The 16241-nt window shown below is 37.9% G+C and overlaps 1 protein-coding gene across 1 annotated transcript; it reads right to left on the bottom strand.

Moving 5' to 3' along the window:
• Positions 1–10604: 10604 nt before the first annotated feature.
• Positions 10605–14488, bottom strand: LOC109338937 (probable serine/threonine-protein kinase At1g01540). The gene is made up of 8 exons (XM_019576290.1): positions 14346–14488; positions 13602–14270; positions 13105–13209; positions 12707–12829; positions 12433–12603; positions 12226–12355; positions 11664–11873; positions 10605–11189 (listed from the first exon to the last, which is right to left on the bottom strand). The coding sequence occupies exons 2-8, from the start codon at positions 14264–14266 to the stop codon at positions 11073–11075; spliced, it is 1521 nt and encodes a 506-aa protein (XP_019431835.1). The 5' UTR covers positions 14267–14270; positions 14346–14488; the 3' UTR covers positions 10605–11072.
• Positions 14489–16241: the final 1753 nt, after the last annotated feature.

The following is a 16241-nucleotide window of genomic DNA, read 5'->3' as shown; positions in this document are numbered from 1 at the left end:
CACAAAAAAAAACTCTATGCCCACGTAACAACAATCAAAAGGAAAGAAAGCACACATGAACCTTTCTTTTGTTCTTTGCCACTTCCCCTTTCACTCATTCCTACCAACATCACTTTCAAAATTTCCACTAAAACAACACATAAATGGCCAGACTTCAAAGAAAACAACTCCAATAAGTCCGCCTTCATCTATTTCCACCTTTGTTCGTTGTTTTATTTATTATGAGGGGTTCTTCAAGGTGGACCAGTGGTGGTCAGAGCACGACCTGGAAGCAAGACCAAAGAGGTCCACGCACCTGTTTGTAGAAGGTGTAATGGAAGACCTATGACCCGACCCGTGTCATTCCCGGACTGGGTTGGTGAGCTTGAGGCGCTGCCTTCGCTGGTGGTTTGTGCTCACCATACTCGCACCACCTTCACTTACACCAACGATGACATCTCCTCCATCCCTGTGGCGCGTCGGTCATGTTGTAAGCCGAGACGCACGCTCCCCCGGTCTTTGCTGAAGGAAGCACCGCCTCTGGTGCCGCTCTGTTCCGCCAATTAGCTTTGGCCATTTGGAATGATTTGCAGAACATGAACTTCCCTGATGACAACCTTAAGGGGGTTGCCTTTGAATTAGGATCATTTTAACATGAAGTCTTGATCTTTTTAACTTGCAATTCGGTTTGGTTAAGTCTTGGGGATTTTAGGTGAATTTTAGGGTCGGATTGTGTGGCTTTATGTGGGTTAGGGGTGTATGTGGTTGGATAGGTAAGGTTGGTCTCGTTTGGGGTTGGATTGTTAGAGTTTAAAATGACTTTGGTTTCGGAAAAGAAATATAGGTTAGAGTTGATGATTTTGAAGGTTAAAGGTCTTGACTTGGTAGGTTTTATGGTTGTTTGGTTCAGGGGTAGTGTAGGCTTTTTGTGTTTAGGGTAGGCCTCAGTTTGTTGGATTGAGAAGGTGTATTAGGAATGTTTTGGGGTATGAGTTTAGGTCAAGGTTGGGTATGTGATTTAGACTTCATGATTTCGGTTAGGAAGGAGTTTAAAGGTAGGTGTCTCGGTTGGATGTGTATGGAGGTGTTGTGGGTAGATTTGAGTAAGTGTTTGTTGAAGAAGATGGAAAAGATTGTTGTTGATGGATTTGAAAAGAAATAAGTGAATTGTTAGGTGATGGTGAAGAAGGTGGATTAAGAATGGAGGGGGGAAGCGCCACAAGCAAGAATGTTTGATAAGCTAATGGTATTCGCCACAAGCTAGGAAGGTTGATGAGAATTCATCAATGGTGGCCACGGCCAACATTGGAAGTATTTAGGAGAATTCTCTCAACTAAAATACCACGAGGTTTTTATTCAAATAAACTTAACTTTTATTAATGAATGATCCAAATATAAGTAGGCGAACTTGCCTTGACTAAAAGATAAAAATAAGACTATGTCCTAAAATAAATTATTCTTGAATGATGAAAATTCTACTTAAAACTTAGGCTAAAACAATACTAAAATAATGAAATAAAACTCCTAATTAAAACATGTAAATGGTGCAACCGAGATGGCTGCCTTGGTCTTGAGTGGTCTTGGTCTTGGGTGAGCTTGGCCTAATGAAAAAGGACCCTTGGCTTGAGATGGTTTACTTGGTCGAGCTTGATAAGTAGGAGAGGCTTGATTTGTGAAGCTTGTATGGCCGAATTATGAAGATTGATTAAGTTGTTGGCAAAACAAATCTATCTTCACTTGAACCCTTGATTGTAGATGTCTAACAAACACAAATCTATCTTTATCTTGATTCCTTGATTTTAGTTATGTGGCTTTGATGATTTTGACTAATCTCCCCTTTGAATTTCATCCAACCTCTTCACTCTACCTTCTTCCATGATTTAAGCTATCCTTTCAATATAATAACTAATCTTCTTTGAATAAATCAGTCTGATGTGATCTGTGCCTTTATCATAATTATCTTCCATAATGATCTGTGCCTTTTGACTTGTCTAAGTCGTGACACTCTTGGTCTTGCACTTCCTCCAAGTTTCAGGCACTCTTGTCTTGATCTGTGCCTTGCTTGTTTCACTTATTCTTGCCACATGAAAATAAAAGGCCTAGCCCTTCCCAACCTAAGATATACTACTTAGCCAAAGATTGGGCCAAATTATAAATATGTTTTCTCATTCCAATTACATGAATTAAATAATAAAATACTTAAATGAAAATAAACCTAAGACTATATGAGAATGCAATCTCATTTATTTGATTCAATGCAAATAAAATAAACCTAAGTTGAAATGTAACTTAAGGATATAAATGTCATTCCTTCATGTAATCTCTAGGATCAATTGAGTCTTTTGAGACCTTCAAGGTTGTTGATTTGGCTTTGGTCCTAGTCATAGGACCTTCATGACTTCTCTTGTCCTTGGGATCAAAGGCCCTAGGAGGATTTACATCATCCTCTCCCCCTTCAAGTGAATTCGACATCAAATTTTCTTTATTGTTAACTTTCTTTCTATCCTTGTCATGATCTTTCAAATAATGGCTAAGTGTAGGAAAAACAATTCAGTCTTGGGGGTAGGAACCTCCTCAAGTGTAGGCTCGGCCACTAACTTAGCTTTAGCCTCAGTTTCCTTCTTGTCTTCTTCAATATTAGCTCTTAGCCTCTTTTTGTCCTCATGGACTTGTTTAGGGCTCAGAGAGGCTAACACCATCTTATGACCATGGTGCATAAATGAGATTTTGTAGGTGAAACCATCATGGCTAGTTTTCTTTTCATATTGCCATGCTCTCCCCAATAACATGTGGCTAGCCTCCATAGGAGGCACATCACATAAGACCTCATCATGGCACTGCCCTATGGAGAAGGGTACCATTACTTGTCTATCCACAACCAACTCTCTCACATCACTTAACCATTGGAGTCGATAAGGGGTAGGGTGAGGTGTGGTTTAGTTTCAAGGTCTAGTTTTGACACTAGCCTTTGACTAACCACGTTTGTGTAGCTACAACCATCAATTATTAGAGTGCACAAATTGCCTTGGACCAAGCACCTCAAGTGGAATAAGTTATATTTTTGGTCCTCCTCATGCCTCTTGACTTGGTTTCCCAAAAGCCTCCTCATCATTAAAATGTCACCTTCAGGCATGAACACGTCATCATCACACTCCTCTCCACTAGATGGTTCTGATTGGGATTCAATGGCCCCATTAGTGATCACCATTGTCTTCTTTGTAGGACATTGTGAGGCAATGTGACCAAGACCAATGTACTTGAAACACTTCACGTTTCTAGTCTTTCCATTAGCATCCACGACTGGTTGGTTGGTTTTGTGGCTGCCCACGGCCTCCTTGGCCTTAAGGCTCTCCCTTTTCTGTTCATCCTTCAAAGAGTGGGACCATGAATTACTAGAGGAGTACTTAGACTTCTTCCTCTTAATTTGCTGCTCCACTTTAATGGCATTCTAAACTAAGTCATCTAACTCCACATAGGGCTGCAATTCCACCATATCCTGGATTTATGGGTTCAATCCATGAAGGAACCTAGTCATTATTACTTCATGATCCTCATTGAGGTTGGACCTAAGCAAGGCTAACTTCATAGCTTTGAAATACTCATCCATTATTTGGGACCCTTGAGTGAGCCTCTGTAGCTTGTTATGCACATCTCTCTAGTAAGAGCGAGGCATAAACCTCCTCCTCATTGCTCTCTTCATTTCAGCCCATGTGTCTATAGCTACATCTCCACATCTCACTCTATCCTTTTGTTGTTGATCCCACCAAACCATTGCATACTCTTGAAATTTAAGGGCTGCCACCTTGACTTTCTTTGCCTGTGAATAGTTGTGACAATTGAAGACTTGTTCCATCTTCAATTCCCATGCCAAATATGCCTCTGGATCACTCATCCCAAAAAGCAAGGGACTTTGATCTTAACACCATCCAGCTCTCCTCTATGCTCACGGTTTGGGCTAGTCCTTGCACCATCTCTATGTCTTCTTTGCCTATGGGTTAGACTAACATGACCACAGCCAGAGCTGCCATGATCTCCATATCTCCTTATGTGGCCACAATTTGATTCATCATGGCCACGACTGCCATGTCTCCTTTCACTATCCACTTGAAGAATTATGTTAATCCTTATGCCTTTCATGTCTAGGCCTCTCCTCTCTTCTAGGCCTCCATATTCTTCTTTCATGATCATTTATATTGTCATGCCTCTCATGAAGCCTCCTATCATAATGGATCATCAACTCCTCCATTTGTTGTTGAAGAGTTTAGAATTGGGCATCCATCATGCTTTGAAGCCTCACAGTCATAGAGGCTGACCTTGGTAAGATTGTAGGACTCCTCTCTAGAATTGTCATTGTTCAAGCTAAAAGTAGCTCTGATGATCACTTGATGACAAACTCAAGGGGTTTCCTTTGAATTAGGATTGTTTTAGCTTGAAGTCTTGAGCTTTGTAACTTGCAATTCGGTTTTGGTTAAGTCTTGGGGATTTTGGGTCAATTTTAGGCTCGGATTGTGTGGCTTTATGTCGGTTAGGGGTGTATGTGGTTGGATATGTAGGGTTGGTCTTGGTTGGGGTTTGATTTGTAGAGTTTAAAATGCGTTTGGCAGCCGAAAAGGAATATAGGTCAGACTTGATGATTTTGAAGGTTAAAGGTCTTGACTTGGTAGGTTTTGTGGCTGTTTGGATGAGGGTGCAGTGTAGGATTTTTGTGTTTAGGGTAGGCCTCATTTTTTTGGATTGAGAAGGTGTATTAGGAATGTTTTGGGGTATGAGTTTAGGTCAAGGTTGGGTATGTGATTTAGACTTGATGATTTCGGTTAGGAAGGAGTTTTAAAGTAGGTGTCTCGGTTGGATGTGTATGGGGTGTTTTGGGCAGATTTGAGTAAGTGTTTGTTGAGAAGATGGAAAAAAATGTTGTTGATGGAAAGAAATAAGTGAATTGTTAGGTGATGATGAAGAAAGTGGATTAAGAATGGAGGGGGGAATTGCCACAAGCAAGAATACTTGATAAGTTAATGTTATTCGCCACAAGTTAGGAAGGTTGATGAGAATTCGTCAATGGTGGTCACGGCCAGCATTGGAAGTATTTAGGAGAAATATCTCAACTAAAATACCACGAGGTTTTTATTCAAAATAAACTTAACTTTTATTAATGAATGATCCAAATATAAATAGGTGAAGTTGCCTTGGCTAAAAAGATAAAAATAAGATTATGTTCTAAAACTAATTATTGTTGAATGATGAAAATTCTAATTAAAATTTAGGCTAAAACAAATCTGAAATAATGATATAAAACTCCTAATTAAAACATGTAAATTGTGCAACCGAGATGGCTGCCTTGGTCTTGAGTGGTCTTGGTCTGGGGTGAGCTTGGCCGGATGAAAAATGACCCTTGGCTTAAGATGGTTCACTTGGTCGAGCTTGATAAGTAGGAGAGGCTTGATTTGTGAAGCTTGTATGGCCGAATTATGAAGATGGATTAAGTTGTTGGCAAAAACAAATCTATTTTTACTTGAACCCTTGATTGTAGATGCCTAACAAACTCAAATCTATCTTTATCTTGATTCCTTGATTGTAGATGTGTGGCTTTTATGATTTTGACTCATCTCCCCTTTGAATTTTGTCCAACCTCTTCAATCTACCTTTTTCCATGGTTTAAGCTATCCTTTCAATATAATAACTAATCTCCTTTGAATAAATCAATCTGAAGTGATTCGTGCCTTTATCATAATTATCTTCAAGAAAATTAGAAATTAGAATCCCTTGATAAACCTCTTATTCTTTAGCCGCCTCTCTTATCTTCTTCCTTATCTCATGCTTCTTGCACATACAATGACTTAACATGCCTTTTGACTTGTGTTAGTCGTGACACTCTTGGTCTTGCAATTCCTCCTAGCTTCATGCACTCTTGTCTTGATCCATGCCTAGCTTGTTCCAATTGTTCTTTCCACGTGAAAACAAAAGGTCTAGGCCTACCCAACCTAAGATATACTACTTAGCCAACGATTGGGCCAAATTATAAATACTTTTTCCCATCCCAATTACAGGAATTAAATACTAAAATACTTGAATGAAAATAAACCTAAGATTATATGAGAATGCAATCTTATTTATTTGATCCAATGCACATAAAATAAACCTAAGTTGAAATGTAACCTAAGGACATATATGTCCTTCCTTCTTGTAATCTCTAGGGTCAATTGAGTCTTTTGAGACCTTCAAGGTTGTTGATTTGGCTTTGACCCTAGTATAGGACCTTCATGACTTCTCTTGTCCTTGGGGTCAAAGGCTGCCCTAGGAGGGTTTACATCATTCCGCATCTCGTAACCCCACCTTTTGTTCTTTCATGTCTTTTTTTTATTTATTTTTTTGGGTATTTGTGTTGCTGCATTTATTTATATATGTTATTTCATTTCTATTTTTTCCTGTTTTATTTATTATCTTTTTTTTTGTACATATTTGTTCATTGCTAGTTTGTTATTTATTTTTGTTTTATTTACTCATCATGTGTTGCTTGTATTATTACATTTATAAAAATTGTCAAGCTATATATGTCTTTTTAGATTTTTAGGACTATATAATTTTATTTTATTTTAATATTTAAAACTCTTAGAATTCTAGGGTTTAAGTAAGAGGTATCTGATCTGAGTCTTATCTTTCTGCCTTATTTGAGTCGAATAACAGTATGCAGTCTTGAACTGCATCTTCTTTCTCTTGAATATGATTAAGGTGGTATAGTCTAGAGTTGGATCTTCTTGCTTATCCTAGATATAAGAGATCTAATTTTTACTTATATATTTTAAAACTCTTAGAATTCTAGGGTTTAAGTAAACGGTACTCGACTCGAGTCTTATCTTCCTGCCTTATTTGAGTTCAGAAGCGGTAGGCGGTCTTGAACTGCATCTTCTCTCTCTCGAATATGAGTAAGGCGGTGTAGTCCATCCACAGTTGGATCTTCTTGCTTATCCTAGCTAAATGATCTAAAAAATTTATACTCTATATTAAACCTAATCAAATACACCAAACGTTTTTCTACCCAAGAACTATGTTGTCTTGATTTTCCTATTGCACATAGGGATACGTAGGATCAAGATGAACTCTCGTCAGATACAAAAATAAAAAAATATTTTCTGTTTCAATAAATAATCACTTGATTTAACAAGTTTTTTAGTATACTTAGTTTTATGCGATTAATGTGGGTATCGTTTGGTAACGGGCGGACGAGGTGCTAATACCTTCCTCGATCCGTAACCGTCTTCTGAGTCTAGAGTTCTAGTTCAAAGGCCACTATATCCAATATTTGTGCATCGAAAGGGTTTTCTACGATTTGATGGCACAAATGTGGTGGCGACTCCAAATTAGTCGCATGACCGGTGTCGGCCAAAAATCGGTGTGTGACGTCGAGCATGCTAGTAGGCTTAGATGTTTTTTACGGTCCTTGAACATTGGTCTTTCTAATGTTTGGGCAGGTTAAACGGGGATGAACAGTTGCCCCTAGGCAAGTAGGATGTTCGGTAGTCTAGCATTCTGATAGTCTCTGGTTACTTCTGTCATGTCAACCGGGCGATTAGGGGGCATTAGGCGATCCGACAATTGACAATAGGTCGTCATTAGGTTCTCCGGTCGGTTGACACGTGGTTGGTCGAAGTTATCTCGATCATTGGATCGACTTCGGCACATGGTACTAGATTGCATGCGGCCTGACGATACATCTTTCTGTCTTATCAGCCGCTCTTTTCCTATGATCTTGGGCTTGTCTGCTACGATGGTGTTACTTTTTCCCCTTGGCCTTACTTCCACACAAATTTCTATGCCAACTGTTGGATGGATATGACGTTTGGGCCTCGAGAAAGGCCTTCCCACCCTTTCCTATAAATAGCAGGGAATTCCCCTTTATTTATTATATCTTGTTTTTTGCTCAAGCCTCCTTGCTGTCGAATTTTTTCTCAAACTGATCACTTCCATCTTCTTCTTTCAACTTCCTCACTTTTGGTAACTTCTCTTCCTTTCATTCATATAAGCATGGTATTTTCTGTTGAGCACGAGTCTAGTTCGGATGGTGTGGAGTTCTTGTCCGGGCCTCCGCCCAACATCTCTGTTTTGTTGTCTCGACATCATCGGTATATAGGGTCCACCCCTGTTCGTGGAAGAGGTCGGACCACTAAGAATAGGCCAAGCGATTTTTCGCTTCCTACTTGTTGGCCGACTGGAAAAACAGAGTGGCTAAAGGAGGAGGGACATTGGTCGACCGAGTAGCTCTACTTGAGAAGTGGTTACTGGTCATTAACGAGGAGCTCAGTTCTAGATCTGATGCTTCTTATGGTAAAAGGTCATTAGTGGCGAGAAGCTATGCTACTATGGCCGATTAATTTACCATTCCTGTGGCCTGGATGGGCTTGACTCTGATTATTGGTGGGTCTATCCAAAGGTGTTCGACATAGATAACGTTTTCCCATATAGGAACAAGCCTAATGTAAAGGCTCTAGAGCGGCCAATGAATAACATTGCCATGATGGCTCCTTAGAAGGATGAGAGGGTCTGTAGAGATCTTTTGGCAGAGAAAGGGGATCTTTATAGCTTATACATGTATGAGGTCTATTCCCGAAAGATCGGACTGTGTCTTCCTCTGGATGACTAGTGTGTGGCCATGCTAGAAGGTTGGGCATAAAGTCTTCTTGGAGATGTTTAGATTGAGCATAGACCTGCTAGTGGAGGTACCTAAAAAGGTGTTTTGATGATGAAGTCAATGTGAGATTGATGAGGGAAAATAGAGAGCTAAGGTTAGAGAGAAAGAGTAATAAGAGTATGAGATTCCCATATTTATAGTGGTTGGATGGATGAAATAGTCATTAGCTGGTACTGTTCGTGTGTCCGACCATTCAGGTCTGCTGGGGGCTTCTTTGCATGTGTTAGGTGGATTTGGCAGGACCATACTCTATGTTGTTGACTTGTAGCTTGTAGCAGGTCTAGTAGTCGTATTGTAGGCTTATCCTTGTCGTGTTGGCAGGAGGTTAGGTGAGATTTGCAAGTGGCATAGTAGTAGATTTTTAGTAGTGTGTGAAGCAGGATGTCAGGATAGTGATCCCAGAACCGGCCCATTGTGCCCGACCAATGGTGAGGCACCTGATTAAGCCCTTTTGTTTGAACGTGCTTCAGCCAGACTGGAAGGAGACCAACTCGGTCAATGTGAGATGCTCGGTTGGCCCGAGTGGAATAGAAAGGATATACGTAGCATAATAGCTTGTGATGGCCAAGGGGTTGCAACACAATGAAGATGTTCTGACTCATAAGGGTACCACCAAAATTAGAAGTGGTAAATAGATATGCATAGGTAATGGAGAATAGATGGATAGAAGGAATAAAGATGTCAAAATGAACTTCGAATCTTAGCCATTGATTTTAATCTGAGGGCTGGGAATTATTTCTTTCACTCTCATATAACTTTGTTCTTCTCACTAGATATGGCCCCTATATAGGGGTTTACTAACATGAGTCCACCTAAATTTATGAAATATCATGTTAGTAGTGTGTACCTAAAACATTTGACAACATTAACCTTCATTTCTTAATTCAACTTAAGTTTTTTGGGTTATTTTAGTAAATACATTAAAAAATCCTTATCCTTCCACCCAAATCCAACTCATTAGCTAATTTCTATCCAGAATAGAAAACCTTATAGAAGCCAAACCTTGCATATTTCCACCATTGCCTGCAACACCTCCCATTGTAATTCCAGTTTTTCCCACTATTTCAACAAAAATCACTAAATAGAATTATTTGGCTTGGAAAAAGATGTTGGAATATGTTCTTCATGTAAATTAGTTTTATTGTTTTTTTCATACGTCTTATGTTCCCTCTCGTTATCTCATAGAAGATGATTGTTGCAATGGCGGTGTGAATCTTGAGTTTGCAAATTAGGAGGAACATGGGCAAATTTAATATTTCGTTAATTCAAAGTCACTTTTTTACAATGCGTCAATATTGTATGGTTTTTGTTATAAATGGAGAGATAAATTTAAAATTAAAATTAAGAGCCGATTTAGTAACCACATTTCTAAACATAGTTTGAATGACAATATTACTCATTATATAAACAACATTTTAATACCCAGATTTCATCAAATTTAGGGAAATTTAATAACAAGTGACATATAACATTATTTAAGGAAATGAGAAGAGTAATTTTCTCTTGGGAAATAATGCATATGAGCAAAATGCCTACTAAATGGAAAATGGGGCTAAAGGACCATAGCATTGAAGGGAAAATACTTTATCATCTAATGTCTACAACTTCGTGTAAATAAGCTATGTCTCTCTAATAGGAGGCAGTATTTCCATCAAAACCTTTTAAGAAGAATGAGGATCACCTATCCCGTTCCTGTCTTATTTGGTATTCCCACTCAATTAGAAAATTTCATTTAATTAAAAATAAAAATTATAATAACAAAAATTAATATTTTTAATTATTTTATAAAGTTTGATTAATTCGATTCATAGGAACAAGATTTTCTTGGGAGTGAGAATCCTTATTCACAGAAGATCTCTGTTCATGCAGGAAAAACAACATTCACAATGCAGTATTTTCAAACATCCAATCAAGTAATGTTTAAGGAGATCAAAACATAAGATGCATGACAAAATTTATTGGATCAAATGAGCGAAACTGTGGCTAAAATTTACACTATCAACCTTAAACTACAAGCATACTGCATACCTAAGAAAAGCCATGGAATAGAGAACACAAATCAAATATTGTTTTGAGGGTATTGCGAGAATAGGCCGGAGTATAGAACCCGCAAACAATCCAGAGCAACATGGATGCAAATTGTTCTGGATTTGCATATGACAGGTTATAAAGGGGGCAAGGTCATGATATACCAAATGCCTCTTGGTCATTAAGAATCCGTTTGTAAGTTAGGTTTTGGAGGAAAACAAATGAAAGAAAAGACTTCAGAGTCATCACACAAATATGTTTCATATATTTCAAGTCTTTCCCTTCCTTTCATTACCTCCAAAAACCAACTTGCAAACCGAACCTAAGAGACACGAAAGCAAGTTTTATTACTTTTCTTCCTTGATGCTTTTATCTTGTTTCATTAACCTGCATACTGGTTTATACTACATTCATCACCGGAAACAGTTGCCTCCTCTTTTAATCCATCACATACTCTATTGTTAGGTGAATGTCCTGGATCCCTCTTCACTCTTTGATCCTAAAACAAAGACAAAGACAAAGACGCCATTTATCATTAACTAAAAACAAAACAGCTGCATGGTGTAAACATCAAATACCTGACATGCAAAGTAATAGCTCATTGATCATCGACAATGCCGACGATCTTTTACATGTTACATTTACTAAACTCCAGTACTGGTAGGATCCATTTATTATGAAGTAGATGATAGCTATATGCTGTCCTGCTCCCAGTGGCACGTTCATAATAAGAATTCATGCTCAAGCTATAATACAAACCACCAATTGAATTGAAATACAAGAGTAGAAACTAAAAGTAACACCAAGTCTCCATATAAGGCTTCGAATTGATATTTCATAAATTAGCATTAAATTTTAATTGAACAAGTGACCACTAGTATCTATTCTTTATACAAATCAAAGAAAAACCAAACCCCAAGAAATAGTTCCTTATACATCAACAGTTATGACGTTGAGGTTGAAAAGCTCTTACCTCTTTGTAAGGGGAATCTTCAGCTTCAAGCATGTGTATGACATGCCCCATTTTAGGCCGCTTTTGTGCATTAGGGTCTGTGCAGCGTAAAGCTACAAGAAGAGCTCGCTTAAGTGCCCTTGAAGTTGGTTTCTCAACGAGTTTGGGATCCAGCACTCTCTCCGCATTTCTGTTACTAACCATCTTTTTGAGCCAGTCAACTAAATTGACCTGAAAATATAAGATTCTGTTACAAGTGACTAAGTGAATAAGGTAATAATACAACAATAACCAAGCCTTAATCCCTCTATGTGGGGTCGGCTATATGGATCAACGACGCCATGAAGCTTTATCACAATCATGTTTATTGACAAAACATTGTTCTCTAAGTTTTTCTTAATCATTTCGCATATGGTTTTTTCTTAGCCTCTTTCTTCCTCTAAGAGTTATACTAACCTCCATTTAATTTACTCTCCTTATAAAGGTTTCTATCGGTCTCCTCCACGTGTGTTCAAACCCCCTAGAGCCAAATTAAATGACTAACGTTTTAGCATCTGTTTTGCGATAATGAAATAGACCATGCCTCTTCTGGAGGCCGACTATAATCAACCGGATTCCTGCCAGTAATCACTTCCATAATAAGAATTCCAAAACTATATACATCACTCCGCTCATTCAACATGCCAGTACTTGCATATTCAGGAGCAACATATCTGCAGAAAGGAAAATATGTAAGGTGATTTGTTGGAAAGGGGACAAGGGAAAGGAATAAGGGAGAAGATTTACAAACCCAAATGTACCCATTACACGGGTTGTAATATAGCTGCTATCAGAACCAAGAAGTTTGGCAAGGCCAAAGTCTGAAACCTTCGAATTCCACTGCCTATCAATCAAAATGTTGCTCGATTTAATATCGCGATGTACAACCTTTGGTTCCAGCCCCTCATGAAGATAAGTTAACCTAATTAATTATAACAATTATAACCAATCAAAGCAAGTTTTCAAAGGGAACAATCAATAAATTGTGAATGAACAATAAATATATAACTCAATTTGATGTTTACCCTTTGGCTGTTCCCAGAATAATATTAATTCGGTTTTCCCAAGTTAGAGGACTGCAAGGCCCAACATCCCCATGCAGCCACTGCTCTAAATTGCCATTGTCAACATACTCATACACAAGCATTCTGTGTGAGAAAAAAACACCTCGTGATCAATTTATACCCTATCCATATAGAGATAATAATAATGAACATTTACAAATAAATTTATTAACTTAGAAAGTATTAGAGTACAAATATGAAAGCACTGGGAAAATAGTTTTTAAATTCTATTTGTGGTTGCAGTTACATTGCATTACTAATAATTATAGAGAATATGGCTGATTTAGCTGATGAAACTATCAATCAGTGATATTGCAGCCTCAATTGCAAGTTTGGACAGCAATTAAAATGGAACCTACCTATGAGCCCCTTCAGCACAATATCCAAGCAACCTTACGAGATTCTTATGCCGAACTCTTCCTATAGCTTCAACTTCAACCTTAAACTCCCTCTCAGCTTGTCCCCTAACATTATCATTTGATATATCAATTACATAAACAATTTACAACCATTTCAATGAATATAATCAATAACCAGTCTTTTAAATTGCACTCCACAATGGCATCACGACTGCAATTAAAGGGCAACCCAGTGCACGAGGCTCCCACTCAGTTAGGCTTGGGAAGGGTAGATATTCGCAACCTTACCCCTTACGCGAAGAAGTTGTTTCCAGGTTTGAACCTGTGATCTTATGACCACTAAGCAGTCGTGGATGGCAACCTTACCATTATGTTAAACTCACCGCAATAGCAACTGCATCTTCCTGTAATTTTCCATTATGGCTATAAACGCAAGCACAACTTCAATTTAAAACACTCTCAATAACATGTCTCAAAGAACAGAAACACAAACGTACTTATTATTGAGCAAATTCTTGATAGCAACATGGGTATTTTCCTTCAAAACACCATGGTAAACAATCCCATACCCTCCCTCACCAATAACATTCTCATCGGCGAACCCACCAGTTGAATCCTCAAGCTCCCTGAGAGTGTACCAATGACCCCAACCCAAATGGGAAACTTCAGGGATCACAGTAGCAACCTGATCCACTGTCCTAGCCTCTCCACTCCCGTGCTGCGATTGCGAAGATGATCTCATAAAACCACGTTCAGGGTACGAGATTCTATGGTTCTTCCCAATCTCAAACTGAATTCTGTTGAAACCCAACAACCCATTATTATTACAGTTATTGTTGTTGTGATTGTCTTCTTGTTGAAGTGTGAGTAAGGCTTGGCGTTCGATTCCGTGAACCGGGTCCGGTTCAGGAAATGGGTCCGGTTTTTTAGGAGGTCCATTTGCATGGTCTTGGATCTCTTTGGAGATGTCTGGGATTATGTTAGGATCATTATTGTGTTTGGTTTTGGTTTTGGTTTTGGTTTTTGTTTTGGAGCGTTTGGAAGTGAGCCATAAGGAGATGAGGACCAGGAGGAGGACAATGGCGGCTCCGACACAAACACCGACAACAACCCATAACCGGAGGCCGAAGATTGATGTCTGTTTTGATAGTTGGTCGTTCATGTTTTTTTTTCGTGTTGTTGGATGATTGGGCACCGGAGGAAGGAAAATCTTATGTGAATAGAATCAGGAATAACTAAAGTTTGGAATAGTGGAAGTGGAACTAGAAATTAGAAAGGAGCTTGCTCAGTCATGTTACTGTGTAGCATAAAGTGGACTATTGTGTGTGTACGTGTGAGAGTGAGAGTGTACAGGTAACTTAGATCAGCAATTTCTCACTTGTTGAACCTGTTTCTTGAAATTGAATATATATTTTGAATTTGGTTGAATTTATTACTCTTAGAAATTCTTCTTCTGTGTCATCAAACAATTTCTTCTTGTATGTATACTTCTATACCATAGATAAAGACAAAACATGGTATAATTTTCATTATAGTGTAATTTCTATTTTTTATTTTTCCTTTCACATTATTTAATTTTTACAATAAAACCATATAATCCTAATTAACCATTATAATATATTAATTAACTACATCTCTTACCTTAAACTAAACATTATCATAAATACACAAAAATTATAATATAAAGTACATCGAATATAACAAATATATTTTAATTATAAAAAATGAAATATATAAAAACTAAATATGTAATACAATGTAATATTGACCCGCCGCGGACTCGGGGTGAGCATGGGTCGGGTTGGGGCGGGTTAAGGCTTGTCCTTACCCCACCCTAAATACTGGTCGGGTCACTTTTTTGAACCCGGACCCGGCTCTAGACCTGAAGCTAACCCGACCCTAAATAGCGATCGGGTCAGCCTTTAAACCCGATCCGGCCCTAGATCCGATTAAATATAATGCATACTAATTTTAGATGCAGACTTCTCAGTATTATTTATTATTATGAATATGTAGTTTGATATATAAAATGATATATGTATATATGTATTATTAATCATGTATATATTATGGAAAAATTAAAGAATAAATGATACTTTCAACCAAAAGGGTATCATTACTCTATACACATTTGAGTAGAAATACATACAAACATGATGAGCGAGTGACCATGGGACAGGACGGGCCGGATCATGCTTGGTCCCTATCCGACCCTAAATATTGACTGGGCCTATTTTTTGAACCTGAACCCGACCCTAGACCCGATAGACTCAACCCTATTCGGACCCGATCATGATCGGGCCGTGTCGAGTGAGCGGGTAGGGCCGGGTCCTGCTCACCCCTATCACAGACACAAAGTGTCTGTACACACTAGTTATTTTTAATGGATAAAGTAAGCGATTAACTATTCCTATTTGGCATGTGGTTGGAATTTAAGAACCGAAAAGCATGTCCATGTGAACTCTATTAAGCATGTCTTCTATGTTATCAAATTATTACACATTTAGTTTATATTTCAAAATATTTATAAAAATAATATAATTTTTAAGGAAGTCGTAGATATTTCTTTCTATCTATCACCTAAAGACACACAAAAAACGTAGTAATAACGACTAATGGAGAGAGAAAATGATTGAGGTAGTGGCAGTTGGCATGATGGGACATTATAAAAAACAGAGGAATAAATGAATTTGTTACTTGTGTGTGTATTGTCTACACAAGTGTTAGTGGCAACAACGCGCGACCGAGGGGTCATAGCTTCAACTTCTTTGAACCTGCACGAGATTATGACGTGTGTGGAAATTGGAACTTTTGGGTAGGTTAACATAAATAGGAGATTTTACTAAATTTCATTTACAATGTGACAACTTTTATTTTCGAGGATGCTGCTTTTCAAATCTCCCATTGAGGATAAGTAAATATCGCTAATGAAATTCTCTACATTTCTAATTTTAAAATTGTGGGTCATGTAATGTTTAAAATATATTTAAGGTTATTATTTTAAGTAATCAATTTAAACTGATCTAATTCATGTCAGGCATATGTCTATAGATATAATTGTAATGAAAATTATTGTGTAGATACTAAAAGTTTTATTTCTGTTTTTGTGATGAGCAAAATTGAAAATAATAAAATCT

Source organism: Lupinus angustifolius, unplaced genomic scaffold, assembly GCF_001865875.1.
Source record: "Lupinus angustifolius cultivar Tanjil unplaced genomic scaffold, LupAngTanjil_v1.0 Scaffold_49_108, whole genome shotgun sequence".
NCBI classification, from domain to species: domain Eukaryota; kingdom Viridiplantae; phylum Streptophyta; class Magnoliopsida; order Fabales; family Fabaceae; genus Lupinus; species Lupinus angustifolius.
This window is presented reverse-complemented; position numbering and strand designations above follow the sequence as displayed.

Excerpts from the sequence above, each read along its gene's own strand:
- LOC109338937 (XM_019576290.1), bottom strand. The coding sequence starts at position 14,266 with ATGAACGACCAACTATCAAAACAGACATCAATCTTCGGCCTCCGGTTA. Across the intron at positions 13,210-13,601 it reads AAGAATTTGCTCAATAATAA|GGGACAAGCTGAGAGGGAGT; the intron begins GTACGTTTGTGT and ends TGATAATGTTAG. Across the intron at positions 12,830-13,104 it reads TGTGCTGAAGGGGCTCATAG|AATGCTTGTGTATGAGTATG; the intron begins GTAGGTTCCATT and ends TTTCTCACACAG.